Source organism: Penicillium chrysogenum (genome assembly GCF_028827035.1).
Source record: "Penicillium chrysogenum strain IBT 35668 chromosome Unknown utg000005l_segment0_segment0, whole genome shotgun sequence".
NCBI classification, from domain to species: domain Eukaryota; kingdom Fungi; phylum Ascomycota; class Eurotiomycetes; order Eurotiales; family Aspergillaceae; genus Penicillium; species Penicillium chrysogenum.
The window spans coordinates 8,473,516-8,488,495 of NW_026622753.1; the positions used below are offsets into that span (position 1 = coordinate 8,473,516).

Below are 14,980 nucleotides of genomic sequence, written 5' to 3' on the forward strand. Positions count from 1 at the left end.
ACCACGCGCTAGGGATCTTTCTCAACCAAACGACAAACCCCCAAAAGTTGCTTTCACTTCCTGTATGGTGGATTGAAAGTTCAGGAGCTTCTCAATGCCTCTAGTTTCCACAAATCCTGAAATTGTTGTATCGAATTGACCTAGGCCATGAATCCTGGCTCCAAAATATCAGGCTTGAATCTTCCCACATTACCCCTACCCCTGGCTCTTCAAAAGTACAGCTAATTGCAACTGGCCTTTTAATTTATGAGAAGCCAAGATCTGCCAAGATGGATATCCGTCCAGAAATGGGGGCCGTAACATTACCTCTCCGGCATTCTGTATATGATCTCTTGAACTTTTTCTGGCAACTACGAAGACCCATAACTAGGGGCTTCTTGGTGTCTGAATCCCTGAATTAGAACCGCTCTCTATACCGCTCTATCCGTGTATTGTAACCTCCCGAGGTCAAAATGAAGCTTTTTCTCCCGTACAAAATGCATGCATCTCCAATTGCTGAGCTGGTTTACATGCCCCCATGTATGAAAATGAACTAGAGATCATGACAGAATCAATGCTCTCGAGTCCAATATATCACAGGTACAAATCCTGTCTTGAATGTTCTAGCCGTTCAACCATAGCCTGGAGCTTGGAGTATTGCCATTTTGGCACGCTCCAGAAGAAGAATAACAGGAGCCAAATGAAACCTGCAAATTTTTGCCTTTTTGAGGTATTGGAGTGCTTAGCACTTCCAATCTCAACGTTCGACACTCGAGTCCAGACAGAAGCCACAGATATCTCAGCTGTCACAACCAAAAAGTTGATAAAAAAGAAGAACAAATCATTCATCGGTCGACAAGGTTCTCCAGCCATCCAATCAGCAACGAAGTGGTAAATGGCAGACAGGAGAAAGGTCCAGAACGCAATAAAGCATTTCTCGAAGGACGAAGCGGGTTTGAATCCGAGCAGCCGAGTAACGAGTCTCCCAGAAGAAGCACAGCAAGGTGTGGTTAGTTGGTGCCAAAATTTGGCCCAAAAGCGCCGAACCCCGTAGGCCTCTCCCATGCTGCCGAATAATGGCGGCCATTCCTCGGGAGTGTCAACTCGAAGGATGACAAAGAAGACTGAAAGTAGAATATGACAAACGTCCAGCATGAGGTATGTCAGCCAGATCCAGTATACGGATAGGACCATCCTCATCTGAATTTCGCGCGGAGTAATCGAGGGCCCATAGTCCGGCCAGATTAATCTTCGGATAAAGATCTCTTGAACTCGTCCAAAATCGTGTGAGGTGAAGGAGAAATTCAAATATACAGAAGGCCCAATGATACAAAATTGGAGAACGCAGCAAGTGCCGGCTTTAAACAGACGCTTAATGATGAAAGGGGCTCTGCTTGTTGAGTTTGTATTCTGATTCCTCGATACAATGGCATCCCAGTCCAACTGACGCCGAGGGTTCATCCAAATCTTGTATGCCGCAGTCCATGGTGGAGCACCTCGGGGAATAGTAATTTTGTCAATGAAAAGGATGCTGATGGCATGCAGTATCCAGATACAGGTGAAGAGTCCCCATAATGTGTTAACGCTTGGAAGGGCGTCCAAATAGTGGCTGGCAGAGAGCGATGCATATGCACTACCGAACAGCAATGGAGAAAGCCGTACTCGGTACTTCAAAGGCAGTTGAATTGCGACCAAGAATACCAAGGCCGAGAGACCAAAGAATGCTGGAGGAATGAGGAGTGTGGACATCGTCAGGTTGAAGGGTGTAGACGTGACTAAAAGAAAGACACGACCGATAGGCTGATATGGGGCACCAATTGTGTGCTCTAGTCTTTTTCTCTTTTAGTTCCGAGGTATTTCAAGTGACACTAGAGGCATCGGATATAACCGCAAAGATGAATTGAACACAAATCATCGGGTATGGGTTTAATATATCGAACTGGGTAAATTATACCCACCAGAGTATTTCAGCTATTTCCATGGGGCAACTTCTAGCAGGAGACATAAGTCGCACTACAAGTTCAGCAAATCTCCACATGCTTTTGAATCCAATAACAAAATCTCAAACGTGACTCGCTTACACCTTCGTCATCATGCATCGCTAGCATGCTAAGCTGTAAATTTAATTTCCGGTGCCCAAAAGCCGTAAGCACTTACACAATCTTAGTTATGAAGGATCTGCCAAGAGTAACAATTGTATCAACCCAACCCACATCCCACTGTAAGGCTGCATCTCTTCCATTTGAACCCATGATCACACTCTGTTTGCATCCTGAGTCAAGTCAATAGTCAATTATCCTAGCCTTGATGCAGGCTATGTATATGGTGTGAAATGATGGATATATTATAATATTGAATTTGTTAGAGACTAGAAATCACTCACACAATTCTCCTGAAGCACTCTATTGATTACTTAGTATGGTTACGGAAGAATCCACAGCTACTTTTCTTTGAAACAATCGGTACTGAAATAGAACCTTTATTGTACGTAGGTAGCGACAGACATATTGAAAGCCAATCAAAAATAGGTACATATAGATGTGACCCGATCCATCGTACATGCGGTAAAGACATGTAGAGATGTACGTTGAGAGTTTTCCGCCGCGATCAACAGGGCTTGTCCTGTTCTAGACACTATCCACTGGGTTCACTTAAAGGAGCTCCTGGATGTAGCCCTGCAGTGCATTGTTGTCACTTTCACTCAGGTTCGAGTACTGGAGGCAAGCAGAGCCACAAGGGACAGGCGGGCTGTCTTCAGTGAACAAGGCGGCCAGGTTCATGCATTCCGGGGTCACGTTGTCAATCCGGTAGGCTATGGATATCGGTTAGAAAGGCTCAAGACTTGGCATTTGCGGGCTCAGCTGCTTTACTTACAGTGTGCCTCGGTCTGAGTGACCTTCACGTCCGTTTTGCCAGAGTTAGAGTCTTTGCATTGTTGGACAGATTCATCAGAGACACCCGGATAGCCAAGGGCACGACGAGACTTGTAGCCAATGGCACTGCGGGCCTTGACGGAGCTATCGACGGGGCTTCTTTTCAGGTTGTCGTTGAGGCCAATGTAGATCAGGTTACCGGCGAGCTCGGCACCAAACGCTCCAGCGATGAGGCCTCCGACTATGGGTGCCGGGCACGAGGGGATCATGGAGACGGCCGTCAGTGCGGCACCAGCGAGAACGACTTTGGCGTGCATTGTAATTGATTGATTGAATTTAGGGATTAGACCGTTGATTGAAGTAGTCAAAGAGAAGCTTTGGAGTATGTTGATAGAAATTCAGAGTGGGAAAAGGCCATTCTTATACCTTTGACACTCCCCTGAAGACCAAACTGGCAAGCCTAGTCTTCCTTGAAATGCCTCACCTGTCTAGGATCAGAATCCTTTTCATGTCGTGGCGCAAAGAAGGACCACAGGATGATGTCAATCTGGCTATACTATCCCCACCACTATCGGTGCGAGGTGAGTTGACTATGGTGCATAACGGGTTTCATTACTCGTGCTTACACCTTGAAACTCAATGGACTAGTCTAGTACATTGGCGGCCAGCCTGCGGGATCCAAGGCTAATCCACAGGATTCTATATTGCATGTAGAGTTACATTTTTCCACCTTGGCTCGTTTAAATAGGAAATGGGGCCATTCATGGGTTGTAAGCTCGGGATATTTGCGGAGGCAGTCATTCCGTAATCTTCCAGCTCCGACATAGTTGCTCTTGATACTATTCTTACAGCCATTCAAAGAAGCAACACACGTCAAAATGCGATACTCGCGCTATTTCCGGTGTTTTGCTTCCTCTTTATTGCCTGTTTTATGGGGCATAGCACATTTGTTCATGTTATGGAAAGGGGCTTGCACGATCAGTGGCTCAAAGTATCCAATCATGGTCGTTTCATCCGAGTCAATGGAGCCAGCCTTTCGGCGCGGTGATCTCATCTTGTTATGGAACCAGCAAGAGCATATCCGCGCAGGCGATATCCCAGTTGTTTGGTTTCCTGGCCGCCCCTTGCCGATGGTCCATCGCGCCATCAAAGTCTCTTACAAGATAACGAATCGATCAGAGCCCGCAAGGTACTTTAGACCGGCTTCTAATAGAGTAGATCATATGCTAATTTGGTATAGGCAGCTCATACTGACTAAAGGGGACAACAACGAGGTGGACGATGTCCCCTTATATCCGAAAGGCCGGTCATCTATATATCGGCAGGAGATTGTGGGCTTGGTCATTGGCTATATACCTCACGTTGGGAGGCTCATTCTAGCTCTAAAGGAAAGATCCGAGATGCTTTCAATTGCGGTGGTACTTGTTGTTGCTGGCATACTGTTGTAATTACTTTTCTCTTCGAAGAAGACTTTTAGCTCCAGTGTGCCGAATATCCATCGTAATTCATCGTGCTTACGTGGTGACCTCTTGAATGGTGGAATCCATAATGTAAGACCTAAGGTCACATGATACTGTCTTTTTACCCTGTGAACATCCATGGTTTCACTATGCATCTTGCTTAATTGTGAATTTACTCGTACGCTCGCCATACGGACTTTTGTCGCCTAAAGCTCCATGTGGACCTGTTTTGATATCAGCTCAACGGTATATCCACTAGTAATTCTAGGAACAATGCGGACATCAGCATCTGTGTGGATTTTTACGCCATATCTGATTCGCAAAAACCTGGATTTATACAGTGGATCAATCTTAGCCAAGACATGTACGTAGTTTGGGGGCGGGTGGCGGGCTTGGCGCCTATAATTGTGGCCGAGTAGGGCAGAGGGCCTGAACCTCAACGGAATGTCCGGTGTCGATCTTTCAGTGGTTGATTCAGCCCTACATGATCCACCGCTCTAGTGCTGACAATGCGGAGTCATCTGATTAAACAGGCTATGGAATATATCGTCGCACCCACCTTCTGATCCTTCCAAACGCAACTAGCTGAAACCTCACCTCGCCCTCTTCATCCTTTACGTGGCACTTTTTCGGACTTCACCCCGAGCTTGTTGACCCCCGAGTCTGTTGGCCCCCGAGCTTGCTACTCTCCCTCTCCCCGCCAACTGCATCTCATTGATCATTTATCACCCACTTCTGGCTTGTCACCAGATCATCTCGCGGCCAGGTTCTTATTACCGCACTGTTAATTCGTCTCCCAAGCACGCCAGTCACAGATTTTGAATCTCAATATCTTCCATCATAATGGGCTGGCTAAGCGATCTTTTCCATCGAGTCCCCCAAACCCCCGAAGCGAAAAAGGAGGAGAAAGCAAGGAAGCGCCGGAGTAAACAGCACAGCCAGAGAGTCCGCCAACGGGAGAAAGAGCTGAACCGTCGACCTGGAGAAAAGAAGTTCTTCTGGGGCTCCGTGGCTGTTGATACAACACAGAACGTGATTCGCAAGGAGACACGGGGCGCATAATTTATAATCATTGATTCTTTCTGATGTTTCCTTTAGACTAGGGAGACATGGGAAGGTCTTGCCGAACGTGTTGACCGGGACGGCTAGAAAACAAGATCCTCATTGGTACGGCATAGAGTCAGTCATTGACTCAGGATAGCGTTTTATCCGACATCGACTTTGCGGAATGAAGTACGAGGTTTTGGTTGATACTGGTAGGGCCTCAGCCAAAGTGTCCAAATTCAAGATGTATATAGAGACCTATCACTTAAACCCAACAACCTGGCCATCTGCGAAGGTATGAATACGTCGCAGATGAAACTATATGATAGCATAGAGAAACATCGCGTTTACTTTTAGGGTCTTTTAGGTAGAAAAGTTCTATACCACGATAGTAGACCGAGTCCGAAAGGTCTTTCAACGATATATACTTCAAAAGATCACTTTCAAACGTGTGAGCCCGTTTCTGTTTGCCTATGGATAAGTGGCCGGGTACGGAGGTGTCTTATAGAAGAATGGCACCGGGGCGACTCCCGGTAATGGCAGACTATAGCTATACTATAGCGAATTGGACGATCATACTTCTATACTGAAGAAACCTCGAATAGACCTAGTAATACCGGTAGAGCATATAGAAGGCATCTACATCTAAAGTATTGTTATCCTTCGTTCGTCGGGGAATTTTACTACACACGATGCCTTGTCATTTTCACTAGTCCCCATATTTTTGCCTTATGTAATTTTATACCCATGTCCAGGTGGATACCGCCAAGAATATCGGAACCGTGGTTCGTACGTCACCGTGTAACCCTGTTGGGCAGTTCTGTCAAAGGCGGAAACTCAACTCGACCTGCGTTTTGGCAAGGCCTACTACATTGCTCAGTCTCGAAAACCGCAGCCCATATCACCCAGTACCGAGTTCGGATGCGGGTGATTATATTGGGAGAGCCCGACACTTTCAATCGACACGCATTCTTGGCCAAGACAAGAACCCCTGCTAGTCCCGGTGCCTCGGAGTCCTCGGCAACATGAGCGCTGTTAGTCAAGGCGAAGCAGACCGGGTACTACAGCTCAAGAGTCGAGAGCGAGAGGCCCATGCATGCTACCCATGCAGAAAACGAAAGGTTAAATGTGACGGGTGCCAACCATGTCGTACCTGTCAGAAGCGGAAACACCCCGAGATCTGCACCTACAGTCTTTCACATTCGAGGCGCAGATCAGCTTCTCGCCATAGTGTCGCTCGCTCGGCTTCGCCCAGATCACCGGCCGTAGCAAGCAATCAACAAGCACGGCCTGATGATAGGTCGAAGAATTATGTTTATTCTGGTGACAATTCGGTTGCCTCAATCCTGCGCATGCGAGCATCGGACGTTAATGAATCGGTGGCCCGTGAGGTTGGATCTGTTCTTGGTCTGCAAAATACCTTCAGCAATTATACATTCATGAACTCGAAGACGCCACTTGAAAAGTGGCAGTCACTGCTGACTGTAATGCCTCAGAGATCAGAGGTCTTGAAGTAGGTTGCGAACAATTGAACAACAAAGGAATACGGCTAACCGGTTAGATTCTTCCACTTCTATCGTGTCACGGCATACCCATTCAACCCAATACTCGCTGATATAGACCGTTTTGAATCTGACTTGTGCGCCTATCTCAATGCCCATGCATCTGGTGAATTACATGACCCGGACAAGATCACTGATCGCTGGGCAACCGATAAGTCTATCGGCCATATCAGCCTTTTACTGGCAACGTTGGCAGCAGGGGCTCACTACTCCGATATTGGGTGTTCCGAACGATTCGAACTGTCAACTGACTTCGGTAAGCTGGATTGCACGCCCATCAAGCTTAGCTAACGATATCAGCCCGTCGTTCATTCCATGGTCTCCGCTTGGCCAATTTCCTGTTCCGGCCATCACTAGATATTATACAAGCACTGCTTATCTTAGGGAATACCTTGCAGAATATGGGACAGTCCGATGCCGCCTGGGCGTTACTGGGCACAACGATTCGACTAGCTCAAACTATGGGCCTGCACACTGAAAGAAGTACTGTTCACTGGCCTGATCATGTGAGAACGAAGGCCAAAAATCTTTGGTATGAAGATCGGACTACTATAGACATATCTTCTCGCATCACAGCTGACTTCCCACAGGTCAACAATTATCTGGCAGGATAGTTTACTGTGCCTTTGCTATGACCGACCGCCAATTGTCTCCGTGACAGGATGGTCTGTCGCTAACTCGTTTTTCGGGAGACAAGACTTGTCATTCGCAGAAGTAATGCACTTGCTCTGTCGTATCGGCTTAGACATCATGCGACCGGAAAACCTCAGCACCGCTGAATCTGATCGAGCATTGGAAGGGCTGCAGCGGCTGGATTATGCTCACCAACGCGGCCTACCATATCTTCGAACACGGGAAAATTGCACAACAATGCAACAACACCTCGAGCATCTAGCTCTTAGAATGCACACGTCCTTCTGTGTATCGGTCCTCTGCCGGCCGGCAATGAAGCAATCCACCCCGCAGCCTTTTCTCCACCAGACTGGCATTCTTCGGGATCGTGCCAAAGGAAGTTTGATCGATGCTTCCAGGGCATTTCTTGATTTTCAGGCTTTGAGTACTGTTCCATTGCGAAGCTGGTCAATGGTACATACAGTGTTGAGTTCGACCCTGCTTCTCTGCATCTGGGAAGAGACGCGCAATGACCCCGAATGCCGCAATCTTCAACAAAAAGTCATTGACGTCTTCTCATCATCCAATTCAAGAATAAGTGATGATGGTGCTTCCTTATCCGAAAGTGATAGTCAATGGTTGTCGGATCGTCACATCCGAGCCTTGGTGACCTTGCGGAGCGCCTTAGAACGAGAGCAGGAGACGAGCGCCACCGAAACGGAGAACTGGGCGGGAATGGCCCCGAATACGCTGCCGCAATTCGGTCCTGGGTAAGTTTCCTGTCTACGGTGAAGATGAATGCTCACATCTGAACAGGCCTGTTGGACCACCTTTGGACATGACCAACCCATTCGACGTATCTCCCGTCACGTATCTGGACTCGATCATGAACCGTAAGCCCGTTTTCCTAGTTTCGACAATAAAAGCTGACATGCCGCAGTTCCGATGTTTGATTATACACAGGAAAACGGATTTCTATGAAAATTTCGAACGTGATATCGTACGTGCGGTACTAATGGCCAGTTATAATCAAATTACACCTTCACAAAGTCCACAGTAATGCCGGCTTTTATGCCAATTTTCTTTTGTTAAGGAAAAGTCTCTTCTAAACTCCGTCGCGACCATCCGCGCAGTCCCCGGATCTCGGCATCGGGGCCTCGGATAACTTCACTCGGGGTCTCCAGAATCGGACCGATGCAGTATGCTTTGTTTCTCGGGCCATGCAAAACTCCCAGCAGGAAAATCTGTGAGACCTGGGTATTCGGCATTTTGCCACGCCACACATTAATATAAAACGAGCCAAGGTTCAAGCTCAGCCGTTCATCACACCAGTCTTCACAACTCCACAGTATACAAACCAAACCATCACTCAACAAGACCAAAACACCCTTCAAGAAGTCTCCAATCAATGCTCTCTCTTCTCTCCGGAACACACACCCCATCTTCCAGCCGACATTCTCCCGGAGGCAGCCCAACCGAAACAACAATGCCAATCACCGACCATGCCCCTCAACAAACGCGCCGCCGCCGCATCGTGGTCGCAATGACCGGCGCAACAGGCGCAATCCTCGGAATCAAAGCCCTCATCGCCCTCCGTCACCTAAACGTGGAAACCCATTTAGTGATGAGCAAATGGGCGGAGGCGACAATCAAATACGAAACCGACTACCACCCATCGAATGTCAAAGCATTGGCAGATCATGTGCACAACATCAACGATATGGCTGCGCCGATCTCGAGCGGCTCTTTCAAGGCCGATGGCATGATTGTTGTTCCATGCAGCATGAAGACACTCGCTGCTATTCATAGTGGCTTCTGTGATGATTTGATCTCGCGCACTGCGGATGTCATGTTGAAAGAGAGACGGAGGCTTGTGCTTGTTGCGAGGGAAACGCCGCTTAGCGATATTCATCTGCGTAATATGTTGGAGGTTTCTCGTGCTGGTGCGGTCATCTTTCCGCCCGTGCCGGCGTATTATATCCGGGCTGCGTCGGTGGATGATTTGGTTGATCAGAGCGTGGGACGTATGCTCGACCTGTTTGATTTGGATACGGGTGATTTCGAGAGATGGGAAGGATGGCAGGCGGAGAAATAAAAGTCGGGATCTGGGTTGATTCGTTTTGCGTAGCATTTGTTGGCGTTGTCATTGGGTAGGATAGACTGGTGCATCATCAATAAACTTCAACTTTGCATTCAAAAATGTACAGCACTTTCCATCAGCATGAGCTCTTCTGCCCCCTTCATCAGGCCGTGGCCTTAGTGCTAGTGATGGCAAGTTCAGGGTTTATAGTGAGTCCTGGGGATAGTCACATCCACCGGTAGATAACGGACAATATATCCTGGTAGTCAATACTGCAAAATATGGAGATCCCATTGAATGACAATAATGGCCAATGCGATCTTTGGTAATTAATATAACAAACAGTAGAATCCCAAGTACAGCATTAACTCTGACGCCATGTCCAAAGAAACAAACAAGAAGTACTCAACTCGAAGACTCCGATCAAACGACAACTGCAATCATCTTGAAGATATCATCTCCAGGAATAAGTCGCGCCAATCAAGATGCCCCATCACCAAAAAGACCCCTTAGTAGTCCGAAAAAGGTCGAACAGAGGTAGTCCCCTTCCCTCTGACAGCATAAGCGGTAGCAAGCGAGCTATAATCCAACGCATCACTAACAGGGAACTTCCCGGGATAACTCTCGACAGAGTAGTATTTGCTCGAGCGATTCATTTGCACCGTCTCGGAATCAATTCCCCCATCAATGGTCGCCCCAAATGAGACTGGCTGCTGCACCTTGATTGCAGTCGCTGGGCCAGGGTCACTGAAGTGATCTGCGACACGCGCAGATACAGACATAGGAACGGGGAAAGAGACATTCTGGACGAGCTGGGGCTGCGAAGCGTGCACTGGGACTGGAACCAGGTGTGGCTCGGTCCGTTCCTCGTCTGAGGGGAAACTGTCCATATCACGTGGGGAAACGGTCAGGGGCTGTCGGAAGATGGATCTTGCTGAGTTTGCGATCTTTGAAATGCTGCCTCGTGTGTTAGATCGGAGCTTGCGCACGGTTTGGTAGATGGGGGAGTTTTCCCGGGTATGTTCGGTGCCCGGCCGTGGGGTGGGAGTTTCGTGATCTGATGAGGAATCTGAGTCTTGGTGTCCTTCCTCTGGCCAGGGTGAGGTGGTGAGCAAGTTGGAGGTGGGCTGGGAGGTGGCGCGGATGTTGTTCTCGTAATTCAAAGCACCATTGCCTGATGAAAGGTACCACTGACGCTCTGTTGCTGTTGCAGAACTATAGGCTGAGAGTGGAACAGTGCCGAGGAGGGCATTGATAATGCTCGTTTCCGTACGATCAATGGCTTTCTTGAAGGGCGGATATTCGCGCTGTGTGCCCCAGAATAGTTGTGCGAGGTAGGAGGCTGCGTAAAGGAGTTGCAGCCAGAAGAGAGAACCGATGAGATGTATTGTTTTTAGGAGGGATATGGGAAATACTGCGAAGAGTTTTTGATCCATGCTGAAGACCACGACTCGTCTGTTGAAGATGTGGGTTGGGATTGGGACCTGTGTAGGAAGTCATGGCCATATACAATCGAGGAAGCTGCAATGGGAAGTACTTTGTAATAGGGAAAGAACCAGAGGCGACATCAATCGAAGTTGAATATCCCCGATCTAGGGTATCTACCTAATACTTCCCTCAGATCTGCTGGTTAACGAGTATACTCGAGCGAACGTGTCCACGGGAAACGCTAAACTGCGATGCTTATAGATCCCGCGGCTCCACCCGGCCAACTCCAACTCCTCCACCTCCTCAACCTCCCTCTGTTCATGTCCAATATAAACGCTGCTCGTTCCATCATGTCTGCTATTGCCTGCAAATATCTTCGTCCGCGGAAGTTCGCACCGCTGGGTTCTACCGGGACGTCGACTGCCCCCTCTCTTGAAGGGAATCGTGTTTGATGTCGATGGTACATTGTGGTGAGTCAATCTTTCACTTCCTACTTTATACGCGATATGTGCTGTAGTTATTTTCCATGCTGGAATGTTTGCGATTTGGGTACACTTTGGAGAAGTTGAGACTTGGTATCATATATATGTCTTCATGCTATTATGGGAAGTTGGCAGGAAATGAAGATTAAGGCATCAATCTGAGATTCAGGCAGAAACATACTTCCTATTCGGGGAAGTATGCTGATCTACTCCAGGTCAGACGATAACTCGATGCGGCCTGGGCTCTGGGACGTAGTTGATAAGTTTACATTATATCTTCCAGCCTTTCTGTCTTATTCTCTTGTTATCTGGCATCTTCAAGCAGGAAGAATTGAGCATCTCCGGTGATCCAATGACACCAAGCTGATTGTGTTATCAAGCCAACTTTGTACTGACTAAACCCAGCTAACATTGACTAGTTTGCCACAGCATCACATGTTCAGCGAAATGAGGTATGATCTACTGCCTAGGAGCCATTCAAATCCAAACCTCGCTGAAAGCTCCTCTAACAAACCCCTTACTATAGAGAAGCGCTAGGAATTGACCGCTCCATCGACATCCTGCAGCACATCCGCGGACTCCCCACCGAAGAACGTGCCACAGCCGTATCCAAAGTGCAAGCCGTAGAACGCCGAGCGATGGCCGACCAGCAGCCACAGCCCGGCCTGGTCCGTTTAATGGACTATCTCAAATCCCGCGGCTTACGACGGGCGCTCTGCACACGGAATTTCGAGTACGTTATAGCAATTAGCGCAATCAGGACGTACCATTGGAACCCTCCATGGATCCATTCAGTCCGGTTATGTGATGTACACACAGCGCTAACCACGACATTCGCATCTCTTAGAGCACCAGTCCAGAACTTGATCGACAACCATCTCGACGGCCATATCTTCCTGCCAATCGTCACGCGGGACACGCCCAATCTCCTGCCCAAGCCTGATCCCGCGGGCATCCTGCATATCGCGAGTGAATGGGGTCTTGCTAATGGTGAGAATCTGATCATGGTTGGTGATAGCATTGACGATATGACGGCTGGACATATGGCTGGCGCTGCCACGGTGTTGCTTTTGAATGAGCGGAATGTGCATTTGCAGGAACATCCGCATACGGATCTTTGCATCAGGCGGCTGGATGACTTGATCGGTATTCTGGAGGAGGGGTTTGTCGGGACAAGAGAGGATGATGAACATGGCGCGTGAGAAATGTACTCGCTGAAGTGAGGGATGATAGAATAAAGTGTCATTTAATCGTACATACATGCTCAGCCGAAACTGAGCGGAATCCTAGACACTGCGCTGTTTGCTATGTACATGGCTTTCGCCGAGATCTGATGCTCAAATTCCGAAGAGGTAAAACCCCCTTCTTACCACCCGCGGCCTCTGCCGCCGCCACGTGGTCCACGTGAGAACCCTCCTCCTCGTTGTGGTCCACGGCCTCGGCCCCCGCCTCTTGGTGGAGGAGGACCCCGTGGAAGGGGCGGGTTCGCACGTTTAGCTCCAACTCCGCTGGCGAACTTGATACTGCCGCGGGTATTGCCACGAGGGGCAGGGACGGGGCGTCCTCGGCCTCGGGATACGCGGGACATCATGTCATCGTCGTCTGGGGATGGAGGTCGAGACCATTCCCTGTCTCGGCCGCGGGATCGAGATCCGCTTGGTGGACGGGTCTCTCGCGGCGGGAGGACAGTGTTGAGGTTCGTGATCATGTGGGGGTCGATACCCTTCAGGGTAAACGACGATGAAGTTGTGCACGGTTCGCGTAAGTTGTTAGCTGGGCAGTCTCCCATAAGATGTTTCGCACTGCAGCAATTCGCACAGCAGATTGATACTGTGACTTGGTTGGAGTGAAGATCCCTGATTGGGAACTTCCATAGATAATCGCATTCGTTTTCCAGATGCTCGCTGCCACAGTAGCTACAGGGCACTTCGTATGCGAAACTGCGTAGCTTTGCACTGCATTGCGGCTCGTCGTGGCCACGTTCTCGGCATCTTTGGCATCGTCGCCAGTCGGGGCAGGTACTGCTTTGGTGCTGATTCCAGGCGCCACAGTGTTCACACTTCATATTTGAGGTTAGTACAGTGAAAATGACGTAACTAGAAGCAAGATAAAACATACCTCTTTTGCTGGGCAGACATCGGCCATATGGCCTTCACGTTGACATTCAAGGCAAGAGATAGGAAGTTTGAGATCGATATCATGGATGCTGCGATCAAAATAGACATACTTCGCAATGAGCTCAAGGTCTGTCTTGCTTAGGTCCACCAAAGCAACAGGCGCATTTGGATATTTGCTTGAGAAAAGCCGGAATGCTTCCTCTTTCGATCCAGGTCCAGATTGTGTAGATGCGCCTTTCAGATCTGAGTCTCCGGTGTTTGAACTATGCTGATGAGCTAGAGTGGCAGGGTCGTAGTCATTGGCACCGTCCATTCCCATCTTCTCCCCTATGTTCAACAGGATAGAGTCATCAGCTTCAGAACCAAGAGAATCTGAATCGTCTGTGTCACTCTTGGAGTCAATTTCTCCATCTTCCAACTCATCATCATTTTGAGATTGGTTGTTTGCTGAGGGCTTGTCGTCACCATTGGCCGAAACAGATGCACTGCGGCTGCGCCAAAACTTATCATTCACCGCTTCAAATTGACCAGGCTTGTCGTTTGTTGGCGCCGACCGTTTTCCAAGTGTAGTTCGCACTGCAGCCTTCCGACCCTGGTTCCAGCTAATTGCAGGCGCGGTGTTGCCGGCATGTGGGTTTGCGACGGTAGTTGAGTTCGCATCGGAATCGGAATCTTCACTTGAGGCTGAACTAGATCCAGAACTAGATGTGCTGTCTGGATCATCTACTGGCAAGGAGGTGGCACTAAATGCGACACCTTTTGGGACAAAGTCAGCCAGGTCTGAGTCCTTCTTATTTCTGTTGCGGCGTTGTCGCTTCGCCGGGCGGGTGCTGTCGTGGGATGCGGAGCGCGAGGTGGAACGTGGATTCGAGCGAGTGCGCGGGGCGCCCACCAGGGCTGTGCGTGAATCCGCCTCTTCGTCTGAGGAATTTGCCATTGAGGTCGTACAATTCGGACAAAAGTATTGGACCAAAGATCGTATGAGAAGTCTGCAAGGATCAACAGTAGAATTCGGGTCGCCAGAATATTTCACGGTAGACTGTATCGACCATTCGCGCAATTCTTGAACTTGCGAAGTATACGGTAGAGATCTATGAGGCGATAAGCCATAAAGTCCCTTGATTTGCATTCCGATAAGCTTTTTGATACTTCTACTGTAATATATACCTAGGAATAAAACTATAGGCTGGCGTTTTCTTTTTGATTTCCCCAAATAAATCAGTACAGAAGCACTAGCGGACCTCGTTGAGGCTGTATACAACCGAGGCATACGTATAATAAGAAGCATAAAAGCGCAAAAAAAAAAAAAAAAAAAAATACAACATCTATAGCTCTAAGGCCAA

The 14,980-nt window shown here is 48.6% G+C and overlaps 9 protein-coding genes across 9 annotated transcripts; 5 read left to right on the top strand and 4 right to left on the bottom strand.

Moving 5' to 3' along the window:
• Nucleotides 1-573: 573 nt before the first annotated feature.
• N7489_011582 (wax synthase family protein) lies at nt 574-1,728 on the bottom strand (the record flags this gene model as incomplete). The annotated part of the gene is made up of 1 exon (XM_056717331.1): nt 574-1,728. The coding sequence occupies one exon, from the start codon at nt 1,726-1,728 to the stop codon at nt 574-576; it is 1,155 nt and encodes a 384-aa protein (XP_056564953.1).
• A 902-nt stretch (nt 1,729-2,630) lies between these two features.
• Nucleotides 2,631-3,169, bottom strand: N7489_011583 (uncharacterized protein; the record flags this gene model as incomplete). Its single annotated transcript, XM_056717332.1, has 2 exons — nt 2,631-2,791; nt 2,854-3,169. The coding sequence occupies 2 exons, from the start codon at nt 3,167-3,169 to the stop codon at nt 2,631-2,633; spliced, it is 477 nt and encodes a 158-aa protein (XP_056564954.1).
• Nucleotides 3,170-3,853: 684 nt separating this feature from the next.
• N7489_011584 (S24/S26 family peptidase) lies at nt 3,854-4,300 on the top strand (the record flags this gene model as incomplete). Its single annotated transcript, XM_056717333.1, has 2 exons — nt 3,854-4,041; nt 4,093-4,300. The coding sequence occupies 2 exons, from the start codon at nt 3,854-3,856 to the stop codon at nt 4,298-4,300; spliced, it is 396 nt and encodes a 131-aa protein (XP_056564955.1).
• An 855-nt stretch (nt 4,301-5,155) lies between these two features.
• Nucleotides 5,156-5,374, top strand: N7489_011585 (uncharacterized protein; the record flags this gene model as incomplete). The annotated part of the gene is made up of 1 exon (XM_056717334.1): nt 5,156-5,374. One exon carries the CDS (start codon nt 5,156-5,158, stop codon nt 5,372-5,374), a length of 219 nt encoding a protein of 72 aa, XP_056564956.1.
• A 1,007-nt stretch (nt 5,375-6,381) lies between these two features.
• Nucleotides 6,382-8,511, top strand: N7489_011586 (Zn(II)2Cys6 transcription factor; the record flags this gene model as incomplete). The annotated part of the gene is made up of 6 exons (XM_056717335.1): nt 6,382-6,869; nt 6,918-7,174; nt 7,219-7,450; nt 7,509-8,300; nt 8,347-8,423; nt 8,471-8,511. The coding sequence occupies 6 exons, from the start codon at nt 6,382-6,384 to the stop codon at nt 8,509-8,511; spliced, it is 1,887 nt and encodes a 628-aa protein (XP_056564957.1).
• A 505-nt stretch (nt 8,512-9,016) lies between these two features.
• Nucleotides 9,017-9,625, top strand: N7489_011587 (UbiX family flavin prenyltransferase; the record flags this gene model as incomplete). Its single annotated transcript, XM_056717336.1, has 1 exon — nt 9,017-9,625. One exon carries the CDS (start codon nt 9,017-9,019, stop codon nt 9,623-9,625), a length of 609 nt encoding a protein of 202 aa, XP_056564958.1.
• A 494-nt stretch (nt 9,626-10,119) lies between these two features.
• N7489_011588 (uncharacterized protein) lies at nt 10,120-11,046 on the bottom strand (the record flags this gene model as incomplete). Its single annotated transcript, XM_056717337.1, has 1 exon — nt 10,120-11,046. The coding sequence occupies one exon, from the start codon at nt 11,044-11,046 to the stop codon at nt 10,120-10,122; it is 927 nt and encodes a 308-aa protein (XP_056564959.1).
• A 255-nt stretch (nt 11,047-11,301) lies between these two features.
• Nucleotides 11,302-12,722, top strand: N7489_011589 (putative haloacid dehalogenase-like hydrolase; the record flags this gene model as incomplete). Its single annotated transcript, XM_056717338.1, has 3 exons — nt 11,302-11,426; nt 11,940-11,972; nt 12,047-12,722. Coding segments are annotated over 3 exons (834 nt in total), but the record flags the coding sequence as incomplete, so codon positions are not given.
• A 164-nt stretch (nt 12,723-12,886) lies between these two features.
• Nucleotides 12,887-14,574, bottom strand: N7489_011590 (zinc knuckle domain protein; the record flags this gene model as incomplete). The annotated part of the gene is made up of 3 exons (XM_056717339.1): nt 12,887-13,243; nt 13,324-13,579; nt 13,748-14,574. 3 exons carry the CDS (start codon nt 14,572-14,574, stop codon nt 12,887-12,889), a joined length of 1,440 nt encoding a protein of 479 aa, XP_056564961.1.
• Between the last annotated feature and the right edge of the window lie 406 nt (nt 14,575-14,980).